This window comes from Nelumbo nucifera, chromosome 7 (genome assembly GCF_055504915.1).
Source record: "Nelumbo nucifera cultivar China Antique chromosome 7, China Antique-T2T, whole genome shotgun sequence".
Lineage (NCBI taxonomy): Eukaryota > Viridiplantae > Streptophyta > Magnoliopsida > Proteales > Nelumbonaceae > Nelumbo > Nelumbo nucifera.
The window spans coordinates 15,330,336-15,347,825 of record NC_142655.1 but is presented as its reverse complement, the minus strand read 5'-3'; the positions used below and the strand labels follow the sequence as shown (position 1 = coordinate 15,347,825).

Below are 17,490 nucleotides of genomic sequence, written 5' to 3'. Positions count from 1 at the left end.
ACCTAAACCTCCCTCTAACACTCTAATACACTTTTATTAGGTTAATCTTTGAGTAATTACAAGAGAGGTCGTTGGTTGGACAAGAAATTACAAAAAAAGAGCATAGAAGAATATGGGCCCAGAATAAGGCCCATTATAGAGAACATAAAGATAACATAGAGTAACAGCCTATGAGCCATTCGACCCATCTTCTCTACAGAGGATGAGGGAAGAACTAAAGAAAAAGACCAAATTGCTGGGAAATAGAATGTTTATAACAGGAGAAGAATTTACATAACAAGACCTCTAACAGAGACTGTAGCTGAAAGGATTCAAGATGGTGATTTTTCTTCGGATGAGATGGGAAGCCTAAGTGAGGAGGATGAGGAAGAAGTTTATGTAGATGAACCTCATCAGATTGACAAAGATGTTGGTGTAACTAAGGTTGTAGACACAGCTTTGGAGGTAAATAAAGCTCTAGGCTTGTTTTTTTTTTGGGAGGTGAGTCTCTTACTAGGAGGATGTTCAAAGAACTAGAGGAATGCTACATGTTGCCTGTTAGGGAGAGTGCACTCACCGCTAATCAATGAAGGCCACAATAACATAACTACAACTAGTCTGGAAGAGGATGTTAGTAAAAGGACTGAAGCTTTGGTTGATGACCAGTTATTTCAGGAAAACACAGTGCTGGAGTTGGAAAGGATTAATGGGAACCCCTCTTGCTCGTTGGAATTTCAGAAGAAAATTTTAGCAAATAGAAGATTTAAAAAACACAGAAAACAGTGAGATGTTCTGGGTTTTTTTTTTTTTTTGATCAATAACAATGAACTTTTATTAATAAAGATTGAGATAATCAGAGTTACAAAGAAGGGAGCTAAATAGTCTTAACTCCCAACTACCCAAGGTACAATCTGACCATGAATCAAATACAATTACACTGACAAAACAGCCCAGAACATAGTATTCCTGTTTACCCCTTGCTTAGCTAGACCATCTGCCAATGCATTTGCAGTTCTCTTTGTCCATGTACAATGTATTTCCATGTCCTTGGTGAGACACTTGAACTTCCTCTTTCATTGCTGTATTTCCAGAGCATAGAATTGTCCTCTGTTAGCCAATTCACCACAATTTCAGAATCACCTTCTATGATCAACTTTTTAATATTCAGCTCTTTGGCTCTTTGTATCCCTTCAATAGCTCCTAGGATCTCAGCCCTCAAAGAGTCTCCTACCCCAATCGGACCAGAGTACATAGCCAACAAATTTCCTGCTTCATCCCTTGTTACTCCCCCTATTCCAGAAGGCCCTGCATTGCCTATGCTACTACCATCAAAATTCAGTTTGGTGAACCCAAGAGGTGGAGGTGTCCAACAAGAATTTATGTTCTTCTTGCTTGAGCCTGTTTCTACAATCTCCTTCCAGCTCCTTATCATCTCATCAACTGAGAACACTTTAAACAATTCCAATGTTCTCAGCCAATGTACCATCCTGATGTGGATAGTCTCAAGGATTTCATCAGTACTTCTCTCCGTATCTAAGAATATCCTTGAGTTTCTCTCCTCCCAAACAGTCCAACATATCACAGCCCTACCACATCTCCACATGATTTTGGCCCTTTTGGTTGGTCAAATGGGCATGGAAGTAAATAAGCTTTGCACATTCGAAGGAGTCCACCTGCACCCAAACAAAGAAGTAAACCATTGCCAAATAACCTTAACAAACTGACAAGAAATTAGTAAATGGTATCCAGACTCACCATCAGATTTACAGAGAACACACCAGTGAGGAGACAAACAGCTTTTGGGTCTTTTTCTTTGGAGTAGATCCCCTGTATTAACTCTTTCTAGAAAGGCTTCCCAACAGAAACTCCCAACCTTTGGAGGTATAGGTCGACACCATACATCTTTGACAGGAAACGACAAACCAACCAGAGGAGAGGGTAACAGTGCTCTAAAGAAGAAGGCACAAGTGTAAAAACCCGAGGGAGTGAGTGTCCATATTCTACTATCTGGCTTTAATGGCTCAATGAAGACCCCTTCAAGGATGGAAAGTAAGGCTAAAGTACAGTCTAACTCTGTGTCCCTGGCATCTCTTCTCATACTCAAATTCCATCCAAACCCAAAAGGTGAATTAGAAGGAACAAGAAAAGAGGAAACTGGTTCATTTTTAAAGGTAGAGATAGCATAAAGGCTTGGAAATTGATCTTTCAATGAGGAGCCCCCAACCCAGACATGTTCCCAAAACTTAATGAGGTTACCTAAGTGCAAATCATACCCAATCCATGGAGAGAACGAGGGCAAGATGGCTTGAATAGCTTTCCAAGGAGAAGCTGTTGTGGCCCTAGCTAGAATCCCAGAGTCCCATCCATTGTCTGCCAGCCCATGTATACTTCCCACTATCTTAACCCACAATCTTTCTTTCTCCACCGAGAACCTCCATAGCCATCTCCCTAGTAATGCTAAGTTCCTAGTTCTAATGTTCCCAATCCCCAAACCTCCCTCCTTTTTGCCCCTACCAATGAGATGTTCTGGTTTCAAAGGCTTTTGCTAGACTAAAAGGGGGCCTCTTTGGGATTAAACCAAGCAAGAAGATTTTGAAGATCAAGAAAACCTCTAAAAGTTTTTAGTGTCCGTGGTTTAGAGGCTGCAGTGCTTGAGGTGGTTTTGGTGCTGGTTTTTCGTGGGAGGTCGTTGCTTTCTCGTGGGTTTCAAGTGAATAGTGATTTGCTTGTGCTGTCTTTGAGGTTTAATTTTTTTGAGTTGCTTGATCTTTGGTTGCTCTAGTTTGTCTTTAGTGGTCTTTTGAGCTTTTGGGTATTGGTGTTATTGTTGAGTCCGAGTTGGTTTGGTTTCTTGTTTTGAGAGCTGGAGTTGTTTTTTCTTCTCTCTCAAGAGACTTCAGGTCACTCCCCTTTTGTACTCTCTTTTTCTTTTTTAATAATTTTTTCTCTTACCAAAAAGAATACAAAAGATCTTTGTTAACCCCTGTTTGGCTAAAGTATCAGCCAGCTCATTTGCCAATTTCTGCACCCATTATATTTTTATATTCATGTTCCTTGTCAACCATTTGATATTTTTTTTATCTCATTCCTGTATCCCCAAGCTGCTTTGTCATTATTTTCTAGCCATTCAACCATGACCATGGAGTCGAGTCCGGATCTTCGGCCCACACAAACTTTGTCCACGTCTATCCACATAACATCGCAGCCACACATGGAGAACATCTCATCCTCCTACATAGTATTATGCAGGGGGAGATGTTCCTAATTCACAGGGGTAGTGTGTTGTGGGTAGACGTGGTCAGAGTTCTCGTGGGCAGGTGATCCGGAGTCCATGGAGTCACCCTCAATGGTTAACTTATCCCAAAATGCAAGAAACAAATAGACTGGAGATTAGTAAATGATAGCATATCTCATCATTGTCCTTGCAAAGAACACATCAATTTGGGATAAACACCAGTTTGATCTTCTCCTTTGTAAAGTGCCCATAGTGCTAACCTTCTCATGATACGCGCCTCCCAACAAAAAGCTCCAACTTTGTAGGGAATGGCCTTGGACCAAACTTATTTTGTGGGAAAGACAATTGAGATGAAAAGAAGGGATAAAGGGTTTGGAAAAAAAAGGAGGCAGAAGAAAAGGAACCCAAAGAATAAGGAATCCAAATACACTTATCAGCCTTAGAAGGACCCAAACAAACCGCTTCTAGGAATTGCAGCAGATTGACTACATTATGAAACTCACAGTCCCTTAACCCTCTTCTTAGCCCTAAATCACAATCTTAGATGATGAAGAGATGGAAAAAACTTCAAAATCGGTTCCCTTTCCATAATTGGAAATGGAGTACAAAGATGGAAAGACACTTGTCATAATGAACTGTGAACTCTCATGCTTGTCAGCCTGAGGTTTTACCAATTATGGAAAGGGACTGTGAGTTTGCTGGTAAAAATATCAAAATTCTCAATATACCCCCTCTTGTGAAAACATCAGGTAGAGAGTTAGCAATCTACAAACTCAATGGAACTAGGAGTTCATTCAAGATAAAAACAACCATGTGCTTCAATCTCAAAGCAGTCTCCCTGCCCTACATGAACCATCTCTATCCTGCATTCACCTTATCACAACCCATGAGTTGCCCTCAACTGTCCTTTAAGACAACATAATACACCCCCCCCCCCGCAATATTTACAGCGCTGCTAGATTTCTAATACCATATCAATGCCCAAAATGTTAAAATCTTGAAACAATCTAGAAATAGTTGTTGGATTCAAAAAGGTTTTTTTTTCAATGATACAGACATGCAAACATCCTCCAAAATGTAAATTTGATGATGGTAATTGGAAGATAAATGGATTTACGTAAGTAAGCATGTATTTACTGTAGAAATATTGGGCTGGATGGGCCTTAGTTTAGTTCAGTTTTATGTTTATTATTTTTTGTGTTAATGGACCTTTAGTCTCATGGACCTGTTAACCTTTTTTCTTTAAGTTTATACGCAGCCGCTCTATGCAAGGGTATTTATGTAATTACCTCTAAGCTAGATTTTAAAAATAAAAAGTTTGGGACCGGATAGAGAGAATGATTGGCATTCTCCTCCTGTCTTCTCTTTCTCTCTTGCTCTCATACTCTTTCTTTTGTTGTTTTTATTGATTAAACAATCAGTTGCTGGATAGTTTTCTTCTTTTACATATATAACCAATCATGCATCTTTATGATAGAAAATCGAATAGAACATTTCTGAATTGGAAAGATAATAACTTGAGAAAAGCACAATCCAATGGATGATAGAAAACAATTTCTCCATTTTTCTGTAGAAGCTTTGAGGAAGTGATCCATCTTTTTGTCAGACAGTTTCTCCAAATGCATTTGGATGTTTTCACACTCTTTGAGATGGAATTTTGGTCTCCAAGTTCCCCTGCAGAAATTTATTCTTCCTGGCCAGTTTTGAATGGAAATAAGTCTGCGGTAATTTTTTTAAGACTATCAAGAAGTAAGAAAAGCTTTGTTCAATTATAGGAAGAAACTCTTGGATTGGATATTGATTCTTGCAGAGTTTTTGGGTCCTTCAAGAGCTTCATTTGTGGTTGAGTTTTGGTCTTCTTTGGAATTAGAAATGGGAGATTGATGTAATGTTTTTTTTTCTTTTTCTATGTAATTTTTGCTTTCTTTGGTGATCCCTCTTCACCTTTCGGATTGTACTCCTTTTATCTTTTAATGAATTTTTTTTCTATTTACTTCCAAAGTTGTATGCACTTCATGATGAAAGATAAATTACTTGAGAAGAAAAGGCAACAATAACCATAAAAGCCAGTACAGAGCATGCCCTGCTTTGGGGTTTGGGAAACAAAATTACTTACCCTTCCAAATGCATCCTTTATGGATGATGATATATACGAGTCAACCTGATCTCGATCTGTCGTGTATGCTGATTTCATGGCCTGCATGAAATAATAAACAATATCAGTCCCAACCTTCATGAGTTGGCAACATGTATTGACATGAAGCCAGAGGATTTCAGTGGCACGAGGGTGGATCCTAATAGCAATTGTTCAGTTAGATCTTTGTTACGAGATTAGCAATTTGGTAATGCATTTTAAATTGGGGGATATGGGAGAACCCAATTCCTCTTACAGACACTAATGGCTAGAAACTTAAGACCCATAGTCCTCAATTAGATAATTGGTTTTAAATAGGAATGCAACTTAGGACAGATTGGGTTGGTAAGTTTTTAGAATTTAAGTGATCCAGGCTTGAAGGGCCGGGCCTGATGCAATGTAAATTCTTCAAATCAGGTATCCAACTCGCACTGGTAGTTCTAAATGTATAAAAGGAGCAAAGGATGCATGAGCCACCTTTTCTTCATTATGACACGGCCAGTCATGCAACATTTCCTCTCTGTTTGGAACATTCAGGCTCTTTGTCTCCTTGGGAGCTGTTTAGTTCTAGGGCCAGTTCCACTTGAGGAATTAAGGGTTGATAGTCAACCTTTTGCAATATTTTGGGATGTTTACAAGGAGTAACACAGAAGAATATTTTATATGGTGCAATATCTTTCAAAAATAATGAAGACGGATATGTACTTGTTTATGTTTTTGATCTGGCATCACACTTGAGAGGTTTTTGAGAATTGGAATCATCCATTCTATTGGCATCCATACTATTTTTTGGAGGGATGTTAATAAATATATACACACAAATGCATGCGTATAACACTTACATGGGGAAATGCTTTCAAAGAAATATGTATAATTTGTGTTTACTTTTTGGCAGAATTAAAATTGGTTTACAGAATAAAAGACTAAAGTAGCTGGACTTGCAAAACAAAGAAAATGATTCAGTTGATTCCCAAACCATATAGTTGTAATCACATTTCCAGAGAATATTGACTTGTAATAGTATGGATCAAGTCCAGGAAAACAGAAAAAGAAAAAAAAAGTAAAACACAAACCAGATCAGGATCTTCCAAGAGAAGCCTCCGAGCAGTAATTGCAACTGTAGCTATCTCTTTCATCATTTTTGACCCCTAAAAAGATGAGAAATTGCAGTATTGAATTGCAAAAATTCAGCAGTTGTCATAGAACCAGTTTAGCAGGCTAGGAAAGAGGAAATTGCCAAATTTACAAGACAACTAATTTAGATAAGATAAAGGAACATCAAATAGTACATTCAGTTCACAAGGCTGGGCTAAATTAAAAGGCAGGAAAACAAGGTTGAAGATATCCAACAAGGCAAAAGAGCACACGATATCTTTGCCTCAACCAATTAAAGTTAACCATTTTTTTTCTATAGAGACTGGTTAAAACTGATATCCAATAGAGGTTAATTATGCGGTGGCCAACTCCAACATAGAAAAATGCAAGGAAACTTTCTATAGAGTTTGAATAAATCAAAAAAACAAGTATAAAGCACCTAATTTCTCATGCCACTCTAAATAATGGCATGATTCGGTTGTAAATCACACCTGCAATAATCTGAATTAAAAGAAAAGAAACAGGAGAAAAGGAGATTGAAGAAGAGAAGTGATAGAAGATGGAAGAAAAAGAAGAAGAGAGAGTAGTTCAAAACCTCTCTTCAGCCCCCAATGATAAAAGAAGGAGATTGAAGAGAGAGAAGTGGAGGAAGAAGATGGAAGAAAAAGAAGAAGAAGAGAGAGTAGTTCAAAACCTCTCTTCAGCCCCCAATGATCTCCTTTATTCTTTTGTTGTAAAAAAGTAAGGACAATTACATGAGTGTCCATAGTAGGGTGTCCATCACTAAAGACAGCAATAAAAAACAACAAAAAAAAAGAGAGAAAGCAGGCCCATACTAAGGCCCAATACCTATTAACACAAGTCACAAACATAACTTAAAGAAAAACAAAGAAACTAAGGCCCATTCAGCCCATTATCTCTACAGATTGTAAGGTAATAATAAAGTAGAAATTTCATTGCAAGAAATAGTGCAGCAACAAATAAAGAGAAGAACCTTTTCCAAATACAAGTCACAAATGGAGAGGAGGTTAGTGAGTGGTAGCAGCTCTCACCAGAAACCTTGCAAAGGATACACCAATTTGGAGATAAGCAGCTATTAGGCCTTCTTTTTTGTAGCAGATCAAGAGTGTTAATTTTTTATGGAAAACTTCCCAACAGAAATCCCCCATACTCCACTTCAAGTGGGATAGGACTGCTCCAACTTCCTTAATTGGAAACAATCGCATAGGGGAGGGGTAATAGGAGAGAACTTTAGAGGAGGCACATCAGAAGACCCCTGAAAAATTAGGAACCCCAATACAACCATCAGGATTAGAGGAATCAAAAAAGCCCCCTCCAACACATGAAGCAAGCAAATGACATCAGGAAGCTTAGTGTCCCTTGCACCTCTTCTAAAACCCAGATCCCAATTCAAGCCATTAAGGGATGAATGAGAGAACTTTAGAGGAGACACAAGTGAAGACCCCTGAAAAATTAGGAACCCAAATACAACCATCCAGAGTAGAGAAATCCAGAAAATCCCCCTCCAACACATGAAGCAAGTGAATGACATCAGGAAGCTCAGTGTCCCTTACACCTCTTTGAAAACCCAGATCCCATTTCAAGCCATTAAGGGGCAAAGGAGAGGAAGACCCAATGAATCTAGACACCACTTCCCGTTTAAGGTGGAGATTGAGAATAAGGAAGAAAAACGGTCTAAGGAGAGTCCCCCACCGAAACATGTTCCTATAACAGAATCTTATCCCCAAAACAAGCATCATATCTGATGCAATTAACAAAAGAAGGTAGACTACCATGAATTGCTTTCCACAATGAAGAAATTGTAGCCCAAGCAGAAAGGATTGCATCTCAACCATTATCCACCAACCCATGAATACTTACTATCACCCAACTCCACAATTTATCCCCATCTCTTGGCAATCTCCATAACCACTTCCCAAGCAAAGCTCTATTTTTTAAGCCTATTTTCCCTAACCCCAACCCACCAAGCCTCTTGCTCCTAGTCTCCTACACACTATTTTTTTTTTTTTATAAGAAACTCCAAATTTTATTAATCAAAGACTTAAAGTATTATAAGCATTACAAGCATCCATTAGAGAGGCACAAGATGCTACCTCTCCCACACACTATCTCCTACTTCACCAAATGGTCCTTCTTACCTTCCCCCAGTTCCCACAAGTAATCTCTGATTATCTTAGAATATCTTTTCAGCCATACCCCTTGTGGGATTATAAAAACAAACAAGTAATATACTAGAAAGTTAGCCAGAGTGGATTTCATTAGAGTAATTCTACGCCCAATAGATATAGTTCATCTTCCAAACCCGATAGGCACTTAGGAAACCTCTTTAGGACCAGGTTCTAGAAGTTGTTCTCTCTCGGGTTTGCTCCTAAGGGTAATCTTAGGTCATTCATTGGATAATTGAGCACCCTATTATACCCACACACTAGTTTCAAAATTAATCCTCAAATATCCTCTCAAACAGTTCCACTGTCAATCTCAAATTCCTAACCCAAAATGAATTTCCTCCTTCACAAACTAATATAATGTCATATGCAAATTGTAGATGGGTTATGACCACATTCTCCTTGCCTATTCTCGAACATCTAATGAATTGCATTCTATCCATCCTTGAAATTAATCTATTAAAGACATCAGCTGTTAAAGTAAATAAGAAGGGTGATAAGGGATACCCATGTCTAAGCCCTATACAAGCTGGGAAAATTTCTTTACTACCCCCTTCACCAAGACAACTGAGTAATGGAAATATTCAATGCACCCAAAAATCCATCTACACCATGTTTCTCCAAACTCACATCTTCTCATTATTTTCATTAAAAATGACCAGTAAACTGAATAATAAGCTTTGTTAATATCCAATTTATATACCAGGCCTTTCTTCCTAGATATTTTCATCACCACCACACATTCATTCGCAATTAAGATTTGATCTATGATTTGTCTATCCTACACAAAAGCTCTTTGAATGGAGGTAATTATAGAGGGAAGTACCTTCTTTAAGCTCAAGGAGAGAACCTAGGCCTTGATCTTATACACACTAATCGCCAAACCAATGAATCTAAAATCTTTAGGATGACCAACATCAAATTTCTTTGGGATCAAAGCCAAAAAGAAGTTGCATTTAGCCCTGGGTTGATTATTCCCTCTCACAAAATCCTCAAACACCTCCATCAAATCACTTTTTCATTTGTCTCAGTAATCTTAATAAAAAGCCATAGTAAATCAATCCGGTCCTGGAGCTTTTGATTTGTTTGAGAAAAAATGCTACTTTCTATTTCTTCCTCACTAAATCTGCCTTCTAATAATTCATTATGTTCCCTAGTCACATAAGGCCATTCCCAACCTTCAACTAATAATCTCTCCTCCAGAGGCCTTCTATAGATTGATTTAAAATGATCCACAAATGCTTCAGCAATTTCCTTCTAATGTCTCAAAAGTCAAAACACCACCATTCACTTCCAGACTAGACACAAAATATTTCTTCCTTCTCCCATTTGCCACTACATGAAAAAAAAATATTGTATTTCCATCTCCTTTATTCTTTTATTCCTTGATTTTTGCCTCCAAGATAACTCTTCCCTAAATAGTGTATCCTCCAACTCCTTTCTTAACTTCCATTTCATCCACTTATCCTCTTCCCCAAACTGTCCACTACCTTCTTTCCTATTTAGGGAACATTCTTTTTTTGGATTTTGAGAGGGAGGAAAGGTGGTCAATGGGATTTTGGTTCCCATTGACCAAGAATCCCATGTTCTTTTTTCAGATTTATGTGGGGACCAGGGAAAGTTTATTTTCCTGGGTATCACTTACCCGGGTAAGTGATACCCATCTCCTAGGTGGGTAAATAACTTTTCCACATAGGGGGAAAGTTGCCAGCACTTGAATGAGGCAAGAATGCCCCTTTTAATAATGGATTTTTATGGCTAAAATGGTCATTGCCTTATTTACCTGGGAAACAAAAGAACATGGGTAAATGCAGTTATCTGGGTAAGTGTTTCCCAAGAAAAACTTACCCAGGTAATTGCATTTACCCGGGTAAGTAACTTACCGAAAAGCGAATGGGGCCTTAATTGTTCAACTTGACTTGATAGCTCAAAATTTTTCTACTTGACCCGTCCATATTGTTCCTCGTACCACACTATTAACCTAGCATTGACCCTTTTCAATTTGTTATATATTCCATACTTTTCCACTTCATAGGTCTTCCTCACCCCACCATTCTTCCACTTTACTCAAAAAAACCCAGATGGGAGACATATTTTCAAATCTAAATAGATGTGGCCCCCCATCACCCTCTCTTGTATGTGGTGATACCTTATCAGCTGCTAGGTTGTATCTCTTTTTTCTTTTAATGAAATTTTATTTTACCATTAAAAAAAACTTGAGTTTATGGGTGTTAGAGTTAGCCGAATAAGGGTAGATTAGTCAACTCACCTTGGTTAGGTTATGAGCTTATGTGGCAGTCTTATTAGAGGTTCTCTGTCCCATACTTAAGTAGGGGCAGTTTAGTCCTTGTACATTTTAATTAGAGCCTAATCACTATTAAGAGGTCGACTGATAGGGTTTAGCTATCAGGTTCGACGGTTCTTTCATCTTCGTCTTCTACATCTCTTTCTTCTTCTCCTTACTGGTTCGGACTACTGTAGCAACAGTAGAAACATGGTATCAGAGCAAGGTTCGTGACCTGTTTCAGTTCGTGACAACTTCAGTTCGTGCTTCAGTTCTCTCCTTTTCTTCTCTGGGTTGTCAATGGAGAAAAGTGGTTCGTCCCAGGCCTGAAACATCTCAGCTCTTCTTTTTTTTCTGGTGCGCAGAACCTCCTTTCCTAAGAAAACAACTTCAGCAGTGAATGGTTGGCTGAAGCTCTCAAACGAAGGTTGGTTATCTCTTCTCTTTGTGCTGTTGGTATTTCTGGGTCGAAAATCTTCAAGAACTTGAGAGGACTGATCAAAACCTAGAGAATTAGGTTGGTTGTTGCCCTGGTTCTTGAAACAATTCCAAGAACAGGCTGTGTTTACAGTGACCAAATGGTGTAAGGGCTGCTGCTGGTGGCCGAATGGTATAGGGGCTACTGTTGGTGGCCGAATGGTGCAAGGTGTAATGCAATGGTACTAGTTGAGTTCATGTTGGTCTTGTGGTGCCCTCTTAAAAGCATTAAAGCAGGTCTGTATTGTGTGTGACAGCTATGGCTGTGTGGTGGTGCTTGTGATGCACAAACTCTGTTGAGTAGTTGTAAGAGAGCTTGCATGTGGTTAGTAAGTGCTGAATTAATGTCGATGTAGTCTGTGTTTTTTGTGAAATCAGTAGTGGTGTGGATAAGAACAAAGGCGTGTGTATCTATCATTGTGTTTAGGGACTGCTGTAGGCTCTGGAACATCAAACTCTTGACAGCAGCACTTAGTTGGTGATTGGGAAGTCAGATTAGAGGCAGCATTGAAAGAGTATCAAGACAGCAATGGGAGATGGCTGTAGTGATCAGAAACCTAGTGTGGTGGTTTCCTCTAACTATCTAGGTGTACAGATGACCTCAATTAAACTGAATGGTGAGAACTATGTTCCATGGGCCAAGTCGGTGGAAGTTTTTCTCAAGGCAAAGAGAAAAGTGAAGCATGTGAAAGAAGATAAACCACCGGCTGACATGGCTATGGAACAGTATGGAACCCAAAATAAGTGCCAACTTCATGTTCTTAGATACAGCTAAGGACATATGGGAACATGCCAAGAAGCTATATTCTGGGCAAGATAATACTACAAGGGTATATCATCTCTATCAGGAGTACTTTGGTCTGCAACAAGGAAATAAAACCCTAAAAGAGTACTATGCCAGTATGGAACCCAAAATAAGTGCCAACTTCATGTTCTTAGATACAGCTAAGGACATATGGGAACATGCCAAGAAGCTGTATTCTGGGCAAGATAATACTACAAGGGTATATCAGCTCTATCAGGAGTACTTTGGTCTGCAACAAGGAAATAAAACCCTAGAAGAGTACTATGCCAGTATGAAGAACCTCATAAATGAACTCAATGTCTATCATCCTCTCACTCCAGATGTTAAGGTTCAGCAACAACAGAGGGAACAACTAGATGTCACAAGGTTCTTAGTGGGGTTGAAATCAGAGTATGAACCAGTTAGGGCCCAAATATTGGGGGGCTCTACCCTTCCTACACTTGAGGAAGTGTTTTCTCGGCTTCGCAGGATTTCTTTGGGACAGACAGAGAATCCCACACAGTCTGATAGATCAGCTTTTGTGACAGCCAGAGGAGGTGGATGTGGTACGAAAGGGGGAGGACATGCCTCCCGAGGAGGTCGTGGTGGTTCCATATTTGGCCGTGACTCAGGGGGAGGCCGTGGCAAAGAAAAAGGCAGCTCTACAAAGAAGTGTACCCACTGTGGCAGGGAAGGACATTCGGTAAATTTCTGTTATGATCTCCATGGCCGCCCTCCCTCTAAATGGGCCAATCATGCTGTTGCTGGTGGGATTGATGTCAGTGATAATCAACAGGCAGACCTAACTCCTTCCACATCTACATTTGTTTCCGAAAGGGAGATGGTGAGTGTACCGCGTGATGAGTATGAGCGGTTCCTTCAGTCCACTTCACAGCACACTACTGCTACTCTTGCCCACTCAAGTATAGCTTGCCTGTCATCTAAAACCTCTCCTTGGATTATTGACTTTGGAGCCTCTGATCACATGACCGGGACTCCAGGTGTGTTCTCTTCTCTCTCTGAAACTTCCACATCTCAAACTGTTACCCTTGCCAATGGTTCCTCCTCTCCCATCTGTGGTGTTGGCAATGTTGACATGGCTTCTCTTTCTTTATCATTTGTTCTATATGTCCCTAAGTTTCCATTCAATCTTATGTCTGTTAGTAAATTAACCAAGACTCTTAACTGTTCTGTTACTTTTTTCCCTTCCTCTTGTGTTTTTCAGGATCTCAGGACGGGGAAGAAGATTGGTGGGGGGCATGAAGCTGGTGGATTGTATTATCTTGACGGTGGTGGATCGTTAGTTGCACTTCAGACTTCACTCACTCCTCTACAGTGGCATTGTCGACTGGGACATCCTTCTCTCAAGGCACTCAAGATACTAGTTCCGTTTTTGAGTCATTTGTTAGTGTTACAGTGTGAGTCGTGTCAGTTTGGGAAACATCGTCGTGTTTCCTTCAGTCCTAGAGTTGAAAGTCGTATGTTGAGTCATTTTGCTTTGGTTCATTCAGATGTTTGGGGCCCGATCAAAATAGAGTCTTATAATGGTTACAAGTATTTTGTCACTTTTATTGATGATTGTTCAAGAATGACATGGATTTATTTAATGAAAGAAGGGAGTGAATTATTTTCCATTTTTCAAAAATTTCATGCTGAAATACGTACACAATTTGGTGTTCCAATCAAAGTTCTTCGTTCAGATAATGGTCGTGAATATTTTCTTACTTCCTTTCAACAGTATTTAGAACAGCATGGCATCGTTCATCAAACTTCATGTGCATCCACTCCTCAACAAAATGGGGTGGCTGAACGGAAGAACCGTCATCTCCTTGAAATGGCTCGGTCTATTCTTCATCATATGAGTGTTCCTAAACGGTTTTGGAGTGATGTTGTACTTACTGCGTGTTTCCTCATTAATCAGATGCCCTCCTTTATTCTTCATGGTCGGTCTCCCTTCTCTATCTTGTTCCCCACCTTGTCTCCCTTTCCATTAACACCTCGTATCTTTGGCTGTGTGTGCTTTGTTCACAATCTGAGTCCTGGAATAGACAAGTTGGATGCACGCTCCATTAAGTGTGTCTTTCTTGGCTACTCTCGGACTCGAAAAGGGTACAAGTGTTACAATCCCATTACTCGGAAGTGCTATGTCTGTCCTGATGTCACCTTTTTTGAGTATGTTCCCTTCTTCTCAAGAACTGAAGCATCTTCGTCTCCACCTTTACCTCCTCTTCCTCTTTCGGTCAGTGATCCCGTTCCGGGTGTTCCTGTTGGAGTTGACTCATCACCTCATCTAGTGCAGATCCCTACTGAACGACCACCAATTCGGCAAGTGTATACACGTCGAACGACACCGGCCCCTCCTCCAGCTTCTACCTTGTCCGCGGATCTTGTCGTTGCTCCTGTTGCTGAACCCTCAGGACTTGATCTACCCATTGCCTTACGGAAAGGTAAACGTAGTTCTACTCTCCATCCCATTTCCAATTTTGTTTCAATATCTCGCCTTTCCGCCTCACATCACCAGTTTGTTTCACTATTGTCATCTATTTCCATACCTAACAATGTCCAAGAGGCTCTTAGTTCACCTGGGTGGAGGCAGGCAATGGAGGAGGAACTCTCTGCTCTTCAGCATACTCACACATGGGAGCTCACTACTCTTCCTCCTGGTAAGCATGTTGTGGGTTGTAAATGAGTGTATATTGTTAAATACTTGCCAGATGGCAGTGTGGAGCGTCTGAAAGCCAGCCTTGTTGCTAAAGGTTATTCACAGTTGTATGGAGTGGACTATATGGAGACCTTCTCTCCAATGGCTAAGATTAGCTCTGTCTGTGTGTGAATTTCCCTAGCAGTTATGTATGATTGGCCCCTATTTTAACTTGACATAAAAAATGCCTTCCTTCATGGTGACCTTATAGAGGAGGTATATATGGAGCAACCACCTGGGTTTGTTGCTCAGGGGGAGGCTGGTAAGGTGTACAGACTGAAAAAGGCAATTTATGGGTTGAAACAATCACCTCGTGCTTGGTTCGGGAAATTTAGTGAAGTGGTGAAGAATTTTGGAATGAAACAATGCCAGGTTGATCACTCAGTGTTCAACTATAACTCAGAAGCTGGAAAGATTTTATTAGTGGTCTATGTGGATGATATTGTCATAACTGGCAGTGACAAATTGGGAATCGACAAACTAAAGGTCTTTCTGCAAAATCATTTTCAAACAAAAGACCTTGGAACATTGAAGTATTTCTTGGGTATAGAAGTTGCTCGATCAAGACAAGGTGTAAACCTGTGCCAAAGAAAATATGTTCTCGATCTATTGGACGAAACAGGACTATTAGGTGCAAAACCGGCTGAGACTCCTATGGAACCAAATGTTAAGTTGAGCAGTGATACAGCGGAAATATTTGATGATCCTGGAAGGTATAGACGACTAGTGGGGAAGCTGAACTATTTGACTATCACGAGACCAAACATCTCCTTTGCAGTCAGTGTGGTAAGCCAATTTATGCAGAACCCTCGTATATCTCACTGAGATGCAGTTCTTAGAATTGTAAGATATCTGAAGGGAGCTCCGGGCCGTGGGCTATTGTATAAAGCAGGAGGAAAACTTGAAGTAGTTGGGTACACAGATGCAGATTGGGCGGGCTTTGTGTCTGATAGAAGATCTACTACAAGTCACAACACATTTCTTGGAGGAAATCTTATGACGTGGAAGAGTAAAAAGCAGACGGTTGTGGCTAGAAGCAGTGCTGAAGCCGAGTACAGAGCCATGGCACACACTACATGTGAATTAGTGTGGTTGAGGAATCTCCTACAAGAAATCGGGTTCCACATGGATAAACCTATGAAGTTGTACTGTGACAATCAAGCTGTGCTCCATATCTCATCCAACCCTGTTTTTCATGAGAGAACAAAGCACATAGAGATTGATTGCCACTTTGTGAGGGAGAAGGTTCTTACTGGAGAGATAAGCACAGAACATGTAGGCTCAGGTGATCAGTGGGCAGATTTGTTTACAAAAGCCTTAAGCTCAGGGAGAGTGAACTATATATGTAACAAGCTGGGATTATATGACATATATTCTCCAGCTTGAGGGGGAGTGTTAGAGTTAGCCAAATAAGGGTAGATTAGTCAACTCACCTTGGTTAAGTTATGAGCTTATGTGGCAGTCTTATTCGAGGTTCTCTGTCCCATACTTAAGTAGGGGCAGCTTAGTCCTTGTACATTTTAATTAGAGCCTAATCACTATTAAGAGGTCGAATGATAGGGTTTAGCTATCAGGTTCAACAATTCTTTCATCTTCTTCTTCTTCTCCTTCTCTTTCTTCTTCTCCTTACTGGTTCGGACTACTGTAGCAACAGTAGAAACAATGGGCCAATGGTCCAAAGTGGTCCTTATTCTAGTATGATTCACTATGTCACTATAATACAAATGAAAAGGACAGAAGGCACACAACTACAAAAGAGGATTTACTATGTCCTAATTATAAGAAACAATAGTATGGGGGTCAATATGTATATGATGTCCACTTTCTAAATGTACTTAAATAAATAATTCACTGTTCTTAAAAATGAAATGATCATTTCAAAAGGGATTATAGAAACACATCCAATTCAAGTCTTTTTATCAGTAACACATTCATGAGAGGTTAGACAAGATCAAACTCAGATTGACACAAACATGAATAATTACACTCCAATACCAGTACCACCATTAACAAGAATCAGAAGTGGGAAAATATCAAACCTCAGCAAAATGAAGATGGTAGTCTCCCAGCTGTTTATCAGCCCATTTCAGAACGGGAAATAGGAAGGATTGTAAAAAAGTCAATTCTTGTGATCCCTCTTCACTTTCAACCTTGGAACGAAGACTATTCAAGTGCAACCTCTCTTGTGGACCACGTTGTTCCTTCAACGGTATTTTCTTCAACTGCTCAATGGCATGTTGCAGGAGTCCTAGTTCACCTGTAATAACAAACTGTATATTCACAAGAAATTCAAGTAAGGGAACTGTCACCAGAAAATGTCCATGGCTAAAATAAGAGATATAAAGATCACAATTGGGAAGAATTAGGAGTCACTGCATTCAAGAAATAAGACAACGAGATCTCAACAAAATTCAGAAAACTCCTTAGTTGAACACAGGAAAAAAAAAAAAAAAAAGGAGAGAAGCCAAATTAAGATATACTACTAAAGCAGAAAATCTCCACATATAACAGTAGGCTTCACCTACAAGTATTAACAAGAAAACAAAAAACAGAGAAAATAGAAAATAAAGCAAGAATAGTTCTATCATAGCTGTTGACTATGGTAGAAACTGAAA

At 39.7% G+C, this 17,490-nt stretch overlaps 1 protein-coding gene across 6 annotated transcripts in view; it reads right to left on the bottom strand.

Annotated features, from left to right (window-relative positions):
- The window catches only part of LOC104607768 (plant/protein (DUF810)), a 156,969-nt gene that overhangs the window by 111,447 nt on the left and 28,032 nt on the right, over positions 1–17,490 (bottom strand). For all 6 annotated transcript variants that reach the window (XM_088891194.1, XM_088891198.1, XM_088891197.1 and 3 more), the window contains 3 exons: positions 16,915–17,145; positions 6,422–6,496; positions 5,331–5,411 (listed from right to left, as the gene is read on the bottom strand). In XM_088891194.1, the coding sequence (XP_088747320.1) occupies positions 5,331–5,411; positions 6,422–6,496; positions 16,915–17,145 (387 nt within the window). The remainder of the gene's footprint in view (positions 1–5,330; positions 5,412–6,421; positions 6,497–16,914; positions 17,146–17,490) is intronic.